The sequence below is a fragment of the Neopelma chrysocephalum genome, unplaced genomic scaffold (assembly GCF_003984885.1).
Source record: "Neopelma chrysocephalum unplaced genomic scaffold, ASM398488v2 Primary Assembly neopelma1_74, whole genome shotgun sequence".
Lineage (NCBI taxonomy): Eukaryota > Metazoa > Chordata > Aves > Passeriformes > Pipridae > Neopelma > Neopelma chrysocephalum.
In genome coordinates this window covers 9,365,280-9,386,053 of record NW_020897735.1, presented here as the reverse complement: position 1 = coordinate 9,386,053, position 20,774 = coordinate 9,365,280, and the positions used below count along the sequence as shown (strand labels likewise).

The following is a 20,774-nucleotide window of genomic DNA, read 5'->3' as shown; positions in this document are numbered from 1 at the left end:
GCCATCAGCCCCAGCCCAGCCCTGAGCAGACAATCCCAGTACAAGTGTCTTGGGAGAGCAGGTTGGGAGAGCTGGATGTTTGAGGAGATGACTATTCCCACCACTGTCATTTCCCACCACAGAGGGAGAGGCTGGAATTAAGATTTAAAATGCAGGTAAAACTCAGTCCAGCATCTTTTGTCAGCCCCACATACGAGACACTGAGCGGGTCTTTTCTTTGCAACAGAAATAAAACGGACACTACTCAACAACAACAAAAAGCATCCATCAGGCATTTCAAAATGCCTTCAGATCTCAAGGTGCAATCCCACAACCCCCAGGCCAGGCCTGTTCATTCAGCAGGCACAGCACTGCAGATAACTCCAGGCTCTCATGGTCACCAGCTTCCTCAGTTCAGGTTCCCTAAAAGAGCAAAGCCCCTCCTCTGCAAATGAAGCCACACTTAAGGAACTATTTTTGAAAGGCCAAGGCCACAGGTAAGTTTTTCCACCTCTCACCATGAGCATTTCAATAGTTTCATGGTGCTGGGGGGCTGGAGGTGGTGCTGGGTGATGCCTGGACACCTCAGCTGATGTGTTCTGGCACCCCCAGCACTGCAGCTGCATATTTACATATGCAATGACCCAGATTTGCATTTGCTATCACAACCTATCAGACCTAATTAAAGTAACAGAGCTTTCCTAGAGGGAGAAGATGTTTGACTGCAGCACAAACCAGGAACCCTCCTCAGGTTACACCAACCACACCAAAAGCTCCCTACTGATCACAGGCCATTTTCCCTCAGCTCTAAACTCAGCCTTCCTTCCCTTATGCTTTGCTGTACTTAAAGGGAAGCAGGAAACTCTGCCAAAAACTGTTGTAAGGACACAGAGAATACCCAAGAAACATCTGCCTTCTCTGAATACCAATCCCTATAATCTGGCCTTATGCACATCTCACTTATTTCACAACTTCTGAGATGGGGAACCCCACTGTTCTCACACCCTTCTACAATTAACCACTACAGTTTTTCATAAAGCTGTCAAAGAACCAACCCCTATTCATTCAAACAACCCACGGTCCTTATTTCTGTAAAACTCAGAGTTTTCATGTACATAAATTATGTGTAAAATTAGACACCACCACCACTTTCAAACCTGTCCATCAAAACCACATTTTCTCGTTTTCAGGACAGATTCAGGCCCAGGTTTGCACAAGTGCGGCAAAGTCGAAACTCTGCAGATCAGGCCTCAAGGTCAGTGATGGAGCTTGAATTAAAAAAAAAAAATTAAAAAGAAAAACAGGGGATTAAAAAACCAAACCAAAAGAGCTCCAACCACTGGACACTACGAAAATGGGGCTCTTTGCACATTTCTGTTCCCAGGGCAGATGTAGGAAGGGGAAGAAACTGTTTTGAGACAAAGGCTGTTCTCTTCATCCTCACAATGAAGCCTCATTCTTTTCCTGCTCCATAAAAAAAACCAACATAAAAAGCCAAAGATCAAAGTCAGTTAATTCCTCATTCGAATAAAAAGGCCATTCATTTTTAAGCAGAAAGGCAGAGATTATTCCAAGAACAAGCTCTTCTGGGCATCTCCTCTGGCAGACATGTGCTCTGTGAGACAGAATCACTGATGCCAGAGCACAAATTCCAAAGCTGGCAAAAGCTGGAACAGCAGCCCTTGTCACGGCACTTGAGGGAGAAGTTTGCCAGGCTTTTAGCCTCAAATTTTGAGGTATTACAAGATTTTCTGCAAAACAGAATTAGTAAGGTCTTGTAATACTAAAAAAAAAATCCACTGGCACCAGAGGCAGCTGCACAGGCTGAGCACGAGGAACACAAACAGGTCAAATTTCACACCTGGACATTGGACACAATTCCCTCCAAATCCTGCTCCAAGCACACCCAGGTGGGACACACCCCCTGAACACATCTCTCTGTTCTACTGTTCTTCATGAGTAGTTGTACAGCTCAGAATTTGTATTTTGGGATAAGGAAGAATAAGGAAAACCTGTTCTGTAGAAAGACTCAATCTCCAGACCAATTAATAAATTTACCTCTTTGTAGTTCCTTAAGATCTGGGGAAAACCTGAACAGCCCCAAGAGAACTGTGGGAGCAGCTCTGCCTGCAGCCCTAACCCCTCATTTGGGGCACAAATCCCAAAGTATCAGGAAATCCTGACCTGTGGCCTGTGCAGAGCCAGGGCTGTGCAGCTGCTCCCCCACAGGGCTGGGAAATCCCAGCCTGGATGAGCTGGAGAAGGGGAACGTTCCCTGCCAGTTGCACACCACAGAAACCCAGAGTGCTGCTGTTAATTCATCCCAAATGAGTTGTCTCAGTGCTGACTGGCACGTGGGAAGCAGGCACCAGTCAGCAGCCTGCTCAAATGGCTACAAGGTCACGATTAGATTACTTGTAATCAGCCCAAAAATTGTTAAAGATGGGTTAACCAACAGTTAAAAAGTCAGACACTGCAATCTTCAGATGCCAATAAAAGCATCTCTCCTGTAGAGCCATGAAATGAAATATTCTTTAGAAGAGGAAAAATGTACTCGCCCAATTAATTTTCTGAAATCTCATTAAAAAATTTAGCCCGACTAAGTCATACACTTCTGACCTGAATTTTAATTATCTTTACGCTGGATATAAGTTTTTTTCTGATATTTGCAATGCATCATTAATTTTAAAGGAATGGTTTCCTGCTTCTAAAGTGCATCCTTCATCTGAATGACACTTACTGTAACTAATTTCACCTTTAGAAGACATCTGCAGCAGGACTGGGGGGGCTTCAGCCCCTCCAGTACAACACACACATTTCAGAAGCAGTGATTTACTATCAGCATCAGTGCTTCAAACCTTTTTAGTGTGTCCCAAATTACACACCTGCCTCCGTTCCATAATGCCTACCTGAAAAGAATTTTGCATACTTTGAGGTTGAAATTCCAGTGTGAATTTATGAGAACACATTAGGACAGATTGATTAAAGGAAGAACTTCTAAGCTCACAGGAGATGAGGAAACTTTTAAAATATGGATTACCCTTCAAACAGGTAGCCAAGTAATTATTGAAGAATACATCAGGTTTTTCAATTTGAGCTTCAAAACTAGACTACACAGTCATCATAAAACATCCTTCACCTCACCTGGTACCTGGAATTTAAAGTTTGCTGAAGAACTTGGCTTGAATTTCAAAGTTTGGCCGTCCCTACCAGCAGATATTTGTACCAGAGCATGACAAGGAAAGAAATACCAGCTTGAAATAACAGAAACAACCTCTTAGCAGCTCTGCTGCTAAGCTGTGAGTATATAAAAGGGTTGTTTAAAAGTGAGTTATAGTGTTTATTTAGTATGAAAACTAAGTGAAAAATTATAGCTCCGTATTTTTATATCACTGATTTACTCCTAAATAACTTTTATTCCTTACTGCTGTAAACACTCAGTAATCTGGAGGCTCATATAATTGACACTTTCACTCTGGAACATTGCTGGAAAATGTTCCTCCTCTTGCTGACCAACTTCCTCGGGGTAACACTGGGCAGGTAAGGGAGGCAGAGGCCAAAACTGTGATTTTATTGGGCCCTTTCTTATGGTTTTGGGCTTATTTTTGTATTATGGAAAACTCAGAAGTTTCATCTTCTTAACTAAACTACAGCAGTTAGAGGCAGAAAGAAAAGCCTGACACACTTGTACTCTGTACTGAAGAGTTATAAAGCAGAAAAAACACCTCTGTCAGAATGAAAAAGAAAAAGCTCTAGGAAGCAGCACAATTACAGGAAAATTTTGTAGGAGAGGAACACACTGTTGCTCTGCTCTTTGGGGGACTGACACAGCAGTTTTGAACACAAGGACTGGAAGGAAGGGAGGGCAGTTCCACACAAACCCTCTCCTCGTCCCAGACTCCAAGTTCTGGCATTTTCTGCTCAAGTTTTTCTCTCTGCCACTCATGACAGTTCTGGGAAGGCAAGTTGGGTCCATTTTATCTCCCCAAAGCTCCCTCCCTCCCACAGGCTGTTACACAGCATGGCTGCAATACTTGTATCTCCAGAGGAAAGAAATGATGTCATTTTGGATTATTGCAGGTAAAAGTACCAGAGATTTGAAAATTATATATAATTATACTCCTGAAAAATGGCAAATCAGAAATACGTAATCAGCACTCATATCACACCCAAAATGGAAGGTAGCCTGCCCTCTACATAGTATGATTTTGTAATATGCATTTTTCCAGTTCTCCAGTGGACTGTATATTTCTGTTCTTCAGCTTTTTTTATGTTATTTTGACAGCAAAGCCTAAGAAAGTCTTCCTGCAATTCCAATTCCAAATGAGCTCATTCTCAGAAGAGTTAACAGAGCCCTCCATTAACACAACTTGGGTACTACCAGAGTTGGGGGGAGGCTTCACTGAACAATGACCATACAGCAAAATGAGCCCACTCAGCATCAGCATCACAGCAGAACACAGATTATTAGCTACTAATTACACTTAACTATGTCATTACAAATTCTAACATGTGCTCCAAGATGCCATGAACGTATTTGCTGCACAGGAACACTTCCTAATCTTGTTCATGAAATAATTACAGGGGCACTATCCTGCCAAATGAGGCAGTAATTAACCCTAATTGCTCAAAATGCAACTGGCTAATTCTAGGAGATTAATCAAGGGGATTCAATTATTATTAAATGACTTAATATGACAAATTGCTGCATTAGGAGAGGGGGCTTTGCTCCATTGCAGGGTACTTTCCCAGGATACAGGCACAGTTGTGTTCTGTGTTTGCACAGCCCATCCTGGGCAGTGTCAGAGCTTTCCCAAGGCCCAGCTCCTGTTCAGGGAACCTGGATCAGCCCCTGACTGCACGTTGGGAATGACAAACCCACAGGCACAGCCCCTTCCCTACAGCAACATCACACCAGGGGCACAAGGCTCTGCTTCCTGACAGCCCTGCCAGGATGGCTTCTGTTTGCTCCTTAAAATAACACCAGGTACCACTGAATCGCTCTGGTAAACACACAAACAGGCTGGAAAACACAAACAGCCCCAGCCCCCAAAATCCCAGTGTCACCATCACACAGCAGGCAGGTTCAGCCTGGGTTTAGCCCCTTGTGCAGAGAGATGAGCTGCCACAGTGACACTTTATAACAGTACAGACAAAATGCATTGTGGGATGGATTCCAGACTCTCAGACAGTCCCATGTAGGATGGGCTTTTTGTTGATAATTACCCCTTTGGCATTTACTACTAAACTATAAAAGGAGATAAAATACATTTATTCACTTACACAACCATCTGCTTTACTTTGGCCTTTTCTTCAAAGAATCAAAGACAAGAGAAAGCCAACACAGAGCATGTTTTCATAAAGATGATTTAAAAATACTTGCTCTAAGCAAAAAATCAAACTATTTCCTTTTTCTCTTATTATCATCAAAAAACCTGGGTTCAGGAAGCTGTGGCTGGCTGGCAGAATCCCAAACTGGATATACCCTAAATCTGTTGTAACTGCACTAGAAATAAAGGAGGGGGGTAAAAATAAGGAGGTTAAATGCTAACAAATCTGTGGACCTTTATAGAAGGAAGGGAAGCAAACACAGAAGGAGAAAGCCTGGAGGCACACACACACTCACCTGAGGATCATGCTGGAATTCCTGCCCTGGCAGCTTGCACAGAGGGTTGTTCTGGTCCCCTAGATGATGTGGGTGGTTGTGCTGCCCTTCCATGGTATCATACCAGACTCTGCCTCACAGTTCTGCTGGAGGGAACACAAAGGGGAGAGAGAAGTCTCATCACTGCCAGAAACTCTTCCCTGGGACTGCCCACCCAGGGTTGCTCAGGGCAGCAGCAGCAGAGCCCTCCCCTCCCTCCCTCCCTCCGTGTAACTCACATCCCTCCCAAAGGCAGAGCCAGGAGCAGAACAGGGCAAAGCCACCCTTGTTTCAGGAGTTTTGGCAAGTCTTCACTCAGCAAAGAACACAACCTGACCTGATTAGTGTATTAATAGTGCATGCCTGGCACTTGGGCAATGACTCACTCCTAACTTAAAATGCAAAGGTATTTCAAATATTTGTGGGAGTGGGGTGCTTCTGTGATGCAGAAGAATTTCTGTAGCAAGTACTGCTCAGTCCTTTTAACAGTTGCCAGTGAAATAAGTCTTTATCTCTGGCAGATCCCTCCCAACACCAGCTACTGTAACATGGGCACACACAGTATGGGGGGAAGGCAGGAAAAAGGCTCTTGTTTCTTCAGCAAATGAATCTTCACAGACACTCACTGGCTGTGGGAGCTGCACAGACACAGCTGAGCACACCGGTTACTCTCAGGTAAAAGTTTTCCAAAGTTAGTACCATGAGACTTCAGTGGGAGAAGGAAAATCACTGATAGTGTGAAGAAGTTCGATTTTAAGATTCCTTCTGTCTCAAGCATCTGTAGGTTTATTAGTAACCAGGTGAATACTTAAATAAAACTATGTTTCTTAATACCAATGTTGAAGTGTCCTATGAAATTCCTACCTTACATTACATTGCTGGAATGATCTTAATTATGTTATTATTCAGGATTTGGAGAAAGGCTGTTTACTTGAAGGGATAATGTACCACATGTTCTCTCTCTTCCAAGTCCACAGGCACAGAGCAAACCCTGCAGGCCACTGACCCCTGGCTCCTCACCACAGAGCTCCACAGGAACCCAGACCCTTCCCATGCACAGTCCCCAGTTAAAGGCACGTTCAGACAGTGCTGGGTGAAGTGTCTGTGGTTGAACAGGGATCCGACTGTGTATCCACTGTGTCCTGCCTTCGGAAAAGGCTGGAGCTCAAAACAAGGACAGGGATTTACTTCTGAGTATGGGAACCTGAATCACCTCATCACCCACAGGTCTGGGATGTTCCTCACAGAACCATAACTCTCCAGGAGGAAGCTCAAGGTACAATTCCCTCCTGTGGGGCCCAGACAGCTCAGGAGATCCCATGTGCTACGAGGGGTACGGGAATGGGGCAGGATTTGGGTTCAGGCACTGTTTGTTTAAAGCCCTAACCCAGCCCAGCTGGAAGCAGAGGAAGGAGGAGGAACAGAATAGCAGCTTTGAAAAGAGATCCAGCCCAGCTCACATGACACAGCTCCTGACACCTCCAGGACAGCGTGTCCTGCTCGGGGCTGGCAGCTGGGCTATTCTGGGCTGCTGGCACAGCCAGGGCAGAGGGGAAGGGGATCCCCAGCAAGGGGCTTCACAGAGGGGCTTAAATAGCAGCACCAAACACCACAAAGGCACTTCCTTGTGTCAAAAAGGTACAAGGTACACTCTTAGCATGGGCACATTTTTACTTTATGTTCTCCTAGCTCTGCACTCTTCCTTCTCAAGTGACAGGCTCTTTTATTCCTGCTTCTGAATTTCCTACAAAGCTTTGCAGCGTCAAACATTTTCAGACTGAGTCTTGACCATGACTGTAAATTAAATTATTTTAAAATGGCATGAAGGATTACATGTCTTTCCAGAAAGCCAATAAAGGAACAGGATCATCATCATGGGAAACATGACCAAAGCCCCTGAGGGATGAGCAGCTTCTTCTCTCCAATGACTGCCACCCTTCTGTGGTACAGTTGTTACTGCATTCAGTGGCAGCATTCCCAGGTAAACTGGGGTTTTTCCAAAGCCAGGGAAAACAAAACCCCCCTCATGCAGCCAGCTCCCCTGCCACATCCCAAGCTGCAACTCCTCTCTGGGTCCCTGAGTGCCCCCACACCCCCATCCCGTCCATCTGACGCCTCATCAGCAGAAAGCAAACCCCCCCCCCCCCCCCGGTACCTTGCAGGTACCTGCCAGGTGGGATTCTCAGGGCACAACAGCCCAGGGCACTCGGGAGCAAAGGCCAGGATCATTAGTTACGAGACACTCATTAAGGAGCAGAACCTCATCAGCATCTTGGCATCCAGCGTGAGCCGCCCCGTGCCCCGGGTGCCGCTCCTCAGGAACAGCTGTGCCCAGTCTGGCTGGGGATCACCATGTGTCTCGGGATGCCTCCAACTGCACTGCAGGCCAAGTGATTTGCTCCCAGATGTATAATCAACATGACAGGACCGTGCACCTCTCAAGCAGGCGGCAAAGCAGCAGTTTGTGCTCAGTGTTACAACCGTTTTCTGTACCAGCACTTTTCACCTCCTGCAAGACACACCAGCTGCTCTGTGTGCCAGCGTTCAGCTCTGCTGCTGCCCACCACACACACACACACACACACACACACACACACGTGTGCTTTCCACTCAGTTACTACATCCTTCTCATACCCTCTCACTACACAGGGCCTTAGAGGGGGAGCCAAGCAGCTCTGTTTGGGTGCCTCATGTAAAACAAAACAAAACAGCGAGTCTGATGTAGTTCCAGAAATCCACAAGTTGCTTAAACACAATCAAGTACATTAAACCACTGCACAAATTCCCATATTTCAACACACACACAGAACCACCAGTGACACACACCCAGCAGTGCACCCCCAGAGCTCCCAGGTCGGCTCCTCACCTGCAGGGATGTGCTGCCGGTGGGACTCCCCCTCCCCAGGATGCTGGGGCAGAGCAAACTGCTCTACAAAATAAACACAACCACAGCACTAACACTTCCTTCCTCTCTGCTGCCCAATAATATTCTTCCTCTTCCTTGCTCGTAAAATAAATCTGCCAGGATACTCCAGGAGATTACCTATATATTTAAATGATGCTCCTGGCTCATGATTACATCCTCACCGTGGCTCAGGGCACCTGCTGTGGGGAAGGCAGCCCAATCCTAGGAGAGTACTATTTCCGAGTGACTTTTATTGTCCATTATCTTACACCATTTCTGTCACAGCCATGATGCCTGGTAGGAATAGTTCACAACAGAAATATCTTTGTCGTTAGTATTCTCATTGCAATTTAGTCAGATCAACCTTTAAATCTCATCCATCACACTGAAGAGCTCTGGCAAAGCAAGCACAGTAATATATGCTTCCATGCAAACCCTAATTACAGGCTAGGTTAAAAAGCCCAGCCCGTTCCTTCTGCAGTGCAAGGTGACAGGAAATCCTGAGCATCCCTTGGTTTCTCACTCTCCCTTTTTGCTGGTGGAGTGCGTAACCCGTTCATTACAGCAGACTGATTCTGTCTGGCACATGACAAACTTCCTTGAACCCAACAATTAAACTTCTGACAGCGTTTCCAAAAGCAGAGAGTATTTACTGTAAATGCCTGACAATTTTTTTCCCTCTCCGCTCATCTCTCTCAACAGTCACCTTATGATGACTGGAAATTACCATAAGCAAATAGCAGTCTAACATCCAAAAAACCCCTCATGCTAATGTGAAATACACACCTGCCAACACTGAAAGAATATGAATATGAATGTTAAAGGAAGCAACATGAGGAACGGCACTGAAATGCTTGAGACAGGAGAGAATGCTGCAAGAGCACACTTAGACAATTTTTATTTATATAAATATATATATGAAGAATTTAAATAAATAAAGAGTTAAAGAATATGAGTCAGCAAAAAATTGTTCAGCAGTTAATTAACAGCACAAACTGTTAAACAAAGTGCAGATAAATCACCAGTAAACAGCTTCAAAATTTTAGGTTTAGAATCAAGATGAAATTGTATCTATATTCACAGGCAGAGACATTACAGCGTGAGTTACACCTGCAAAGCCTGGGAATGCATAAAATACACGGAACTGTGAACAGACTGTTAAAGCCAATACATGAGATCAACAGTTACACAACTTTGTTAGATTTAGTAACACCTTCCATGACCAATTTTATATCATCTCGTTAAGTTCTTTTACATTATATACCATATTATATATATTATATAATACATACTCGTTTATATAATCTATTATATTATATTATCTAGTACAACTTTACTCATGCTCATTGACAAACTCTAAAGGGCAACTGAAAACTGGCAGAAATCAACTTCCCAACCTTTAGTACCAGGGAAGCTTTAAAAGGCAGGCCCTGGATCAAGTACTAAAAAGTGATAAAAGCCACAGTCACCAAACACACAAACAACAGCTGTGTTTTAAAGTAAAATTTTCTTTATCAGTATTTTTAAGTACTAAGGACCCCAGCTGTGGATTTTAACTCACTGCAGTGAAGGGGCTCAAAAGCCCCAGAGCTTTTTCATACCATGTCAACAACTGATAGTCATTGAACAAATGCTGTGACAGACACTGGAATTCACTGTTCCATCCCTAGAAGCAAAATGACATTAAGTCAACTATTTAAAGCTACTTGGAGCCATCTCACTGTGGATGTCAATAAAACAAATGCTTCCTGCCAATAATGAACTATCTGTGTCAGACTTCCCACGCTGCTTCCAGTCACTCAGGTCCATATTCTCATTCTAAACAAGCAAGTTATAATTCCTAATACTCTGTCTTCTAGTTTGGGGAAAAATCCAGTAAAATGGTCTGCAAATGGCAAGGTGTGGCACAGTATTCTCCCCTCCCCAATGTGCCATGCTGTCTGAAGATGCTCCTGGAGTTTATACAATACTTTGGAGAGAATGGCTCAAATGCCCATTTCTCACCACCAACCAGGAAGGGATGTAGTTTACTTTAAAATCAAAATATTCTGGTTTTTGAAGTTTTAACCTGAGTTAAGGGTTGGGTTTTGTTTGGAGGCATTTCTTCTGTGTTGTAATTTCAGCTCCCCACAACTTGGCCCTAAATCAAGGCATAACTGCCTGTGTAAGTCTCCTGAACACACTTGAGGTGCTCTGTAGCTCCATCCATCCGTTACAAGGGATGGTTTCACTGGCTTCCTATTAAACAGTCCCAGGATCAGTGCCAAGAGTACTTGGTGATTTATATTTATGACTAAATAATCAGTGTGATATCAGGTAAATGTTCCTTGTCACCAGCCTAATGGGACTACTCCTACCTCTCATTTCACTGCATGGAATTTCCTAGTGCAACATCACATGTAAATATTTATGTGTGATGTTCCTGTCAGGTGTAAACACCAAATCCATATTCCCATCCAAAACTGAGGATGGACAGCAGTCAGCATCATTTGAAGTGACAACAGTTCCTCTGAAGAGAGATAATACCATGGCCATGGTACAGCAATAGCAGGTTGCATTTTTCCCCAACTAGTTTTTACTTACATATGTTTCAGATAAAGAAGCCAACATACCTTAATTTATATTCTCCTAGTTGCAATTTTGAGCCCTCTGAAAGATTCACTATATTCATTTTTACAACCTTTGAACCATTGCAGACAGACCTCTCAGGCCACCACTGCTGCTAACGAAACACATGTTAAAAATAAACACATACTAAATCTACCTGGAATTTTACTGTATTGCTTACCAAGCATGCAACAGCATGCTCACATTTTAATTTATAATGCAATAAAGCTTTCCAACATGAAGCCAAATTATTTAAGAACATTTCTGTTATCCTCCTCGGGATTCATTCGTTTCTGACGAAGGAAAGATTAAATATAGGCTGGAAATATATTCATAACGTATATGTTCACAGAAACTGCCAGACATTTTCACATCATTAACTCATAACTGAAACAGGTCCCATCCCTGCAGCCCTGACACACACACACTGCACAGTCCTGGCAGCTCCACTCCAGGCTGGGGTTGTTCCCCCACAGCTCCCGGCTCAGAGCGAGGTGACAACCCCCGAGTGACACCCGGCCCTGCTCCCACAGCACCCCAGGAACCCCTGGGACAGGGAGGTGCCAGACTCCAGCAGTGGGGCAGACTGGCTGTTCCCAAGCTCTGATGAAACCCTCCCGTTTAAGCCAATCCCTAAAATAAGTTTCTACCAGACACAACCAGGATTCCAAACGACTGCCACAGCTCGTTCCTGTCAGACACCTTTCGTAAGCACCCACCTCACACAGGAGCACAGGCAAACAGACCAGCCCAAGCCACTGAGACAAAATCAGATGTAACATCCAAAGTACAAAAAAAATCTAAACAAGCTCTGCTGCTACAACCCCAAACCCCAAATGTGGGATCTGTTCAGCACGGCCTGTTCTCAGAAAGTTTAACAAACACACGACCTTAAACCCTAACAAAGTTTTCTATAAATGTTTATATACATATGTGACTGGAAACACCACCACTCAGCATGGATAAATACCTTTTAATTAGCACAATTCCAAGCGCTCGAGAAATATTAAGCAAACCTCACAGATACCTCTGAAATATTGCTGTAATTTCCCAAATGTTCAAGGAAAGCTCGGGCACATCAAAGTACAAGAGCAAGCCTGTGTCAGATGGGCTCAAAATCCATGAACCTGCTGTAACCAACTCTGCTCGTGCAGCTTCTCCCTACAGCCAATAATGTGAGTCTGTAATAGACACCAGATCCATCCCAATTCCAGGGAAAAGGAATGGAGCAAGACACAGACATATTCACCCAACTTCAAAACATCAGGACAACAGCTTGAAGTATTCACATTTCCCATAATCAGGAGGAAGAGGAAATGATGCTGAGAACTGTGCAGCCCAGCCAATCCAAAGATCCATGTGATCCAAATCCAAAGGCAACTTCAAAGCCGCCCCATAAAACCCTGCCCAGACCTTGCAGGCACCAGATGCTGGCACTGCAGGAAGAGCTTGCACAGCATCTGGATCCTGCAGGGAACAGCCAAACGGAAGCACAAACTCTTCCCGGCGTAAAAGGATTTCATGTTTTTCTACTTACAAAAATAGCTACGTTAGAAACACGTTTGTGTTCTTTCCGCCCCAAAATATGCTAAGTGAGACTATTATCAATATTGCTTCGAAATAAAAGTCAGCCTCCCTGCACGTTCCTGAGCACCCAGAACCAACAGCACCAGTTTTCCAAATATTAATGCAGCTCTTTAGTTCATACCCCCCCTTCTGTACCCCTGTATGTAACATCTCCATCTCCCTTCCTGCATGGGCACAGCTGTCCTTTAAGAACAAGAATGATTCACCAGTACCTGCAGATCAAGACCACAGGGTAAAACAAAGAGGATCTGTTCTTTATAACGTCTGGAGAGCTACTTTTATTACTTATTTTGATGACAGACAGGGTTAATGAAGTTCTTGCAGAGAACTCTCCCTTTCCTGGGCTAAATGCCCAAATTCTTTCAGGATTCACAAGACTTGTCTATTTAAATTGGGTCCAATTTTTTTTCCCTACAGAAAGGCCTGCACAGAATGTTCTGAAGAGAAGCTGGGAATTAACCTTTCAAGAAAATTATACAGAGCTTGCACATTCAGTTATAAGAGACAAATCACATTTCACACCGTATTCTGCCCTCTATAACAATCTTCTATTACTTTAATAAGCTTCAACATTGAAGCACAAACTCAGTAGTATCAGATTATTAAAACCCAAAAGCTTACTCATGGAAACAAAAGGCTTCTACCCTGCCCACCCTACATTCTTTCCCTGCCCCCCGACTGCCAAGACCCCACACTGATCTCACACTGATCCTGTGCTGTTGGAACAGGAATTCACCTGGTTGAGGGAGCTGGGAAAAGTCCATTTTGCTTCCCAAGACAGCTCTGCTCTTCCCCCCCAGCTGCCTTTGGGACCCCCCCAGCCCTGGTCAGCACACAGGCACTGATGGGGCCGGGCACTGTCTCACCACACAGGCACAGCCCATGGGCATGGGGAGGACCTGCCCCGCTCCAGTGAGTGACCACAGCCCCTTCAGAGCACAAACCAGGGGGAGTACAAGAGATCCCAGAAAGTTAGTCACAGAGCAAGTTATTGCATACCTTAACATACAAAGAACTGAGAGCAAACACAGGTAGAGAACCATCCCGGCACTGTTTACCCTCGGATGGTAAAGTTCTTACATCTGACAGAACGTTATAAATTGAGTAATTGACCCACAAGGAAGTAAAGAGCTCAAGGGAGTTAAAAATTACCCTATAAATACCATAAAGATTAACAGGTTTGTAATACCCACCCAAGCAGCGCTTACTCTAAGTGGAATGATTATGAAAACACAGCAAGAATATTTACTCCATGGCCCTGAGTTCAGTATATACAGACTCCACAAAAGGCAGCGCTGGTTCTTAATACGCTGACAGCTGAGAGTCACCACTTAGGTTTCCCAACTGATTAAAGGGTAGCACAGACACGCAGTTGTGACTTATTTGCTTCCTTGGAACACATTCATATATATTTAAAACCTTTTGAAGGTTGCTTGGGGTTTTTTGTTCCAGTTTTACATTTTTGAGGCTCATTTTTTTACAACTCTGACAGAAGAGCTGATGAAACACCAATGGCACAAAGAATGAAGCAGAACCTCCATGAATGAAAGAGGAAGGAATGTTTGTGTTCATGTTTGATATCTATTCTGCCCTGAGCCCCTTCTCTTGTCACGAGAATGACACACAAATGCCCCGAGAACCAGAGCCAGCACAGACCCTCCAAGACAGGCCTGACATTGAGAGTGCTCCTCTGCAGGAAACAAAATGTTCCAACAAGGAGAAAACCCACACCTTTTCAGGATGGCAGCAACAAGTGTCCACAAGGTTAAGAACAGGACAAGACACTTCAAGTGAAATTCCTGGAAGGACTGTATTGAATGTACTGTGAAGTTGCAATCCACGCTGCAGGTCAACATTCCCCAATTATTGCACCATCTGCAGCAATTTTCATCTCCAATTCCACAGTTTAAAAACCACTAAGTTAAGGAAAAAGTTACTCTCCCAAGTCAAAGAGGACAGCTGGCTCTAAGGAAAGAGGAGAAATCCTAACTTGTGTTTGCCTGCCCCACTGGAGGCAGGAGACAGGGCTGTGTGGGAAGGGGGCACGGCTGGGCCACCTCCCAGCACAGGGGCCCCGGAGGGAGCAATCCCAGCCATGCAGCCCCAGCCATGCAGCCCCTCTGTGCTGTCACTGTGGCCTCTCAGCTCCACTCCAGGCACGCCACGAGCTCTCAGCAGCCCGGGGACACTTCCCACCGCCGAGCAAGTGGGCTTCCCAAAGCCCCAGGACAAAAGGAACCCAAGAACAGGATCTGTCACCGAGCTCTGCAAAACGAAACACTTGCAAATCCTGCCCGGGGTGTGGAGCAGCACCTGCTCCGTCAGCAGGCTGGGCTGGGAAGGGTCACAGCCCTGAGCAGCCCCTCAGCAGGGGAGGAGATCACCACTCACTGCACACAGCATGGGGAGCAGCAGCATGGCCACAGCCTCCCCCAGGGGACAGCACAGCCCGTCCTGGGGTCCCACCACGTCCAATAACCAGGGGTTTGGGGGCCCCAAAGGTGGGGGATGCACTGAAATGAGACCCTGGGCCCCCCTCAGGAGGGTCCCTCAGCTGTGTGCTGGCAGTGCTGCCGTGGCTGTGGGGATGCTGCTGACAGGACAGCAGCTCCTGGGAGAAGAGCTTATCACCCCCTGCTCAGAGGGGAAGCTCTGCCCTTTTCTCTGGGTTTACTGCTCCTGGGTTCTTCAGTTCGGGGGTCTGAGCTCACACACTCCCACCCCATCCTGCCACCACCAACACCGGATTGGGAACTGTCCCTTCCCTCTAACCAGGAGGCTCGTTTCCCACAGGGCTTTCTGGAACAGCATCAGCAGCGTTTGCACACCTGGAAAAACAACATTTCAACAAAATGTCCAACTGATGTTACACAAACAATCCCCCCATGGAGACAAACCCGGTGTGGAGGGGCAGCCCCAAAACCCTGCTGAGCTGAGCACAGAGCAGGGCACTGCCAGCCCTGACAGAGGCAGCACAGCAGCTTCACACTGCCACCAGCTCACACTGCCACCCAAACCAGCCAGCACTGGGAGAAAATAAATTGCCTTCCTAAAAAGCAAATGCATTGACCCGTCTGGGCCGGTGCCCGAGGTCTGTCCAAGGGCAGGGATGGGCTGACACCTCCTTTGACTCATCATGGCAAGCACAATACAAAGGTTGGAGTCCAGAACTGGAGAACAAAGTTACCCAAAGCCAATAAGCACAAAAACTTTAAGAAATGCCTGGGGACTGTAAAATGCCTGTTAATAGTCCAGAGAGGTTAAAAAAAAAAGATAGAAAGGAAACCACCATAAGGGGAAAAGCTGGATGCCAGCAGCAACAACTTTTCCATTTAGAAAGAACGATCTTACCACTCCTGCACTTTGTGATCAGGCATGTCATAACTATTTTAATAAGTTTTATAATTGTCATGGTGAATTAGCTCATGGAGCAATAAACCAGCACATCCAATTCACAATCTCACACTTGGTGCAGTTCTCTGCACAAACTCCACTCCTGCCATATTGAGATCTCAGCAGAAAACACTCAGCCCCAAACCTGCTCTTTTTCAGACTTCACTGCACCTGGACTCCATTAAAAATGTGGATTTGCTGCTTGTTTCCTTGATAGTTTCTAAACTACCTGATTTCCTTGGGTAAAACACAGTACAAGCACAGGACAGACAACACCACCCGACCTTTCCAAAGCACAGCACACAGCAGGAGTCCTGAACTACCTGCAAGGCGTTTTTTTCTTTTGAGATGCAATAAATAATGCTTCTGACTGCTCACCAAGCATCTGTGAGCTTTCAAGAATGCTTTGGAGTCCAAAATTCCTCGAGTCGCATTCACTTACACCCCTGGGTTTCAAATAGATACGACTCCGCTGTCGCTTCACTTAAAGTGTAACAGGAAACTCAAATTTGACTAAAAGGTTGTATTACATTACTACTGGGTTTATATGGAAACCTTTTTAGGAGTAAGAAGCTAAGGGGAAGGTTTTTTTCCCTCCCATCTGCGACAGGCAGCTGTTCACTGCCTGGAATCTCTGAGAGCAGACACTTAAAGTAGCACCAAGCTGAAGTAAACAATTTAGAAATTTAATTTCTTTAATTGTACTGACACCATAAAACTATTTGCAATTTATTGCATCATGCCATGAGATAAGCCATGTCACAAGACTAAACACTGGAAACCGCATGTACTTTTTTAACTGAATAAAAAAATATACTTTTTTCTGAAATATTTTAAAATGTTAAAAAGCAATCCAAGAGACTTCTCCTGCTCAGACAGCAGCGGTGCTTACAGCGAGTCCAGATGCTGAAATACTTAGCACAGGTTAGGACTCAAAGTAACCTTGATCCAATCCAATATGCATATAAAAAATAAGCCAAGATAGGAAAAGACCTATCTACCCACAAAAAAGGATCTGACAGCATTACAGACTTCTGCATTCAATCCACTATTAAAAATAACTCCCCGTGCTCTTCTGTTTTTAAACAAAACTTCACTTACAAGCTCTAGAACGGCCACCTGGGCCCACACAGAGAACCTCCTGGGTCCTCCCTGGGCTACATTTCAGCCAGCTAAAGACAGCAGCTCCCAACCTGGCTGTAGGAACACACACCCCTCCACACACCCCCAAACCTGCAAGGAAATTTATAAAAATATTTTATACACCTCCATTTTCTATGTAATTTAGACACACCGCAGCAATTCCAGCCTGCTGGGCAAAAAACACTGTGACTTTAAAGTCCTGAAGACCTAAATCTAGATCTTGCATGCAAATGTTTTGGCTTCTGGGTTTTTTTCTTCAAAAGGAAAAATACCAACATCACCTCCCAGTTTGAACACACTCTTCTTCTGCCTCCTAGAGACTGTACTTTTTCCTCCATTTCCCTTTGGAGACACAGCCCTGCAGTGAACGTGGAGTTCACAATGGGAACAGACCCATTCCAGGCCATCACATCCAACGTGCTCTGGCCCCAACAGCAGCAGGGAAGGGTCCAGCAGGTTCCCCCAGCACACAGCCCAGCCCTGCACTGCAGCAGCCTCTGATCCCTCCGAGTGCCAGTCCCCTGTGGGAAAAGGCAAGGACACAGCTTGGGAACAGCACCCAGTGTGTGGGGCCAGCTTGGCCACCCCGGGGCTGCCTGACACCGACACCCCAAATGTGTGTCCTGCTCAGCCCCAGATAAACTGCACTTATCTCCTGCACTCACAGACCTACCAATGCAAACGCCCACGAGCTTGCTGAGCACTGCCATGTGCTGGCACTGAAAGCTTTGCAAAGGCAGGGTGAGTACAATAAACACAGCATTAACACCATCCAGCAACAGAAAGCTGTTTTCGAGGCCTCTGCCTTCAACAGGACAAAGTGTTCATTCTGCCCACTTTAGACAATCTTTAACTGGTTTGTGCTGGGAAAGGCTGTCCTGTCCAGTCCAGGAGTGCAGCACAGACACGTGTGAGCCTCCTGCCTGTCCTGGAACCAGGGCCACAGTGGGTCATCCTTTCCTTGCCAAATGCCACACACAGCACAGTCCAGCACCTGCAGAGGTGCACCCTGAGCCAGTCACCGTGTTCCCATAGAAGGTAAAACGGACTGGTTAAGTGAGTTTGCCACACAAATGCAGGAGTGTGTGTCACGGGCAGAATGGCTGTTCATGACTTCCTCAGTCACAATTCTGTGCTCAAACCATAGAGAACCATGAGCACTGTCTGTCCGTACAAGGGTTGAGCTGTAGCAAAACTGTGGGAGTTGCAATTAGAAACACGATCGTTCAATGGTGAAGATGAGCCCAACTTGTAAAATGAAGTTCCATGCACTTACTGTTCTCATTTACTGGAGATCACCATGAACAACCTCTTCTGCAACAAGAACATCTAAGAAAAGCGAATTAGAGTGACAAAAACTGAAGCACAAGTTGGGCAGTTAAATTCATTTTCCGTAAGGACTGGATCCCAACCAGGCTTTCATTTAGGACAAAGCAAAAGCCCTACAAGCCCCAAAGGTCTCACTGGTTCCCACTTCTGTAATTTCATTTGTGAAATCTTCCTCTGCTCCTCCAGGACAGTCCATTTTCCTGCTTTAAATTGGGACTGAACACATTTGATTTGTCCCTCCTGCCCCAGCTGTGGCTGCAGCAGTCACGGGGGCTGGTCTGTACTGCCAGCTGGGCTGTTGTGATACACTCCTCAGAGCCTTGAGGTTAAATATATTTGGCACCGTGTAAAGGAGGAGAAGATGTTAAAATACATCCACTAATTAGTCTTGTACACATCTAGAAGGCTGCAGGTGCACAGGAGAGGGACTTGCTGGAAACCACCCCATTTCACAGCTAAGAGGGCAGAGCAGGAGGAAAACCCACACGGGTATTTCTGGCCCCTATCCCTATACAAACCAAAATATAGGCAGTATTTTTTACTCTGAGAAAGCAACAGCTCATTCAGTACACAAAAAACTCTTTCAAGCCATCGCAAGAGGCCTTCAGACCAACAGGTAGGAATGAATAAAGCCCAAAAGCAGAGGGCAGGAGAAATCTCAGAATAATCTCCCCCTATTTTCTCCAGTTCAGACTCCATTACTACATGAAATGAGAAAAGCCAGTGTGAGCTCAATATTTTCAATGTACATTTCAGTGTTATGGATTGACACGAAACTTTTCAGGCAGGCTCACAGAAGGCAAGTGCAACCAAAAAAACCTGTTTCCCAGTATGGGCTTGGAGTCCAAGTTATTCATCTTCACCTGCTCTTTGCCCAACAAAATGAACAGTGAAGAATTTGAAAAGGTACATTAAAACTCACATTCCAATTACGTCTGTTCTCTCTCATAAAACACCTATTTGTCAAGAAACAGAATTCCAGAGGAAGGAGGGGAAAATGAAACAAGCAGAAGCATCTTATACATCACAGGTGTTAGGAAAGGAAAGGTTGGCTCTGCTCTGACAATTCCTTTGGGGTGACAGCAGTCACTCACGCTCCGTCTAGAAATCTCACTTCCCACAGAAAATGCTCTTTTTCCATCATAATAAAAGTTCCTCACAGCCCCTTTTTTTTAGGTCTCTAAGGCTCAGAGCCAGAGGAAACAGGGGCAGCAACACCCTTATCTAAAAGGAGTTCCTTCTTTTTTTGTTGTTGCTTAACAGAATACGAGTGTCACAAAAAAACGTTGACAGGAAAAAAATAACAGTGGAAAGAGTTTGACGCAATGTCAGGAGACGACTCACATGTAAAAGCTGCAGAAATGCGGCAGAAGTTAAACGGTTACTTACAGTGATTCACAAAAATGAACTTTAAAGGAGACACGGAGCTGACAGCAAGACAGTCACAATGTGTCAGGAACTCGCATCACTGGACTTGTAATTGCTACAATATTTCCTATCAAACTACTTCTCCTGCAATAACGCCATAGGCAATCACCATAGGCAGAGAGATTCCATGTGTGTGAACAGGCAGACAAACAGATGGGCTCAGAGATCCACCGCTACTCTAAACAAGCATAAATCACACTTTGGAGGGAGGCACATGTTGGGGGGGGAAAAGATGGTATTTCCTAGTTCAGCTCTACCATGTGCTCCCTCCAGAGCCATGTGTGCAATCCCCGCAGCGCTGGGGTCACCCCGCAGTTCCCATCTCTCGAGGCAGAGCAGGTCCGGGACCAGGGGACCGCCGGGAGCTGCGGGCTCGGGAGACGCCTGCGAGAGGCAGCCGGGCAGGGTCTCGGGGCCTCCCGCGGGTCTCTCCGCCAGCCCCCGGAGTCCTCCCGAGGACACGGACCGGGGACCGGCACATGCCGGGCGGCGGGGGCAGCTCGGCGGGGCGGGGGCCGCGCACGGCTCGGCCGGGGCGCGTGTGCTCGGAGCGGCTAAAATGGAACAAACCCCCCAAAACCTCCCCAAAGCCTCCGAGCGACACCGACCCGCGCCAACACGCGTGTCCGTCCCGCGGTGCTAACTTTGCCCGAGCGGCCGGGCCGGCGGATCCCCGTCCTGCGGGAGCGGTGCCGACCCGCGCGGTGCGGGGCCGTTCGCGGCCCTTCCCGCCGCCGCCCGGGCACGTGCGGGCCCCGC

At 46.0% G+C, this 20,774-nt stretch overlaps 1 protein-coding gene across 2 annotated transcripts in view; it reads right to left on the bottom strand.

Moving 5' to 3' along the window:
* Positions 1-20,774, bottom strand: part of NEK6 (NIMA related kinase 6) — a 48,155-nt gene that overhangs the window by 22,002 nt on the left and 5,379 nt on the right. The window contains exon 2 of one of the 2 annotated variants that reach the window (XM_027688090.1): positions 5,606-5,727. In XM_027688090.1, coding sequence (XP_027543891.1) covers positions 5,606-5,698 — 93 coding nt within the window. In that variant the 5' untranslated portion in view covers positions 5,699-5,727. Of the gene's footprint in view, positions 1-5,605; positions 5,731-20,774 lie in introns of those variants that run through there. The other variant, XM_027688092.1, reaches the window with a different exon arrangement.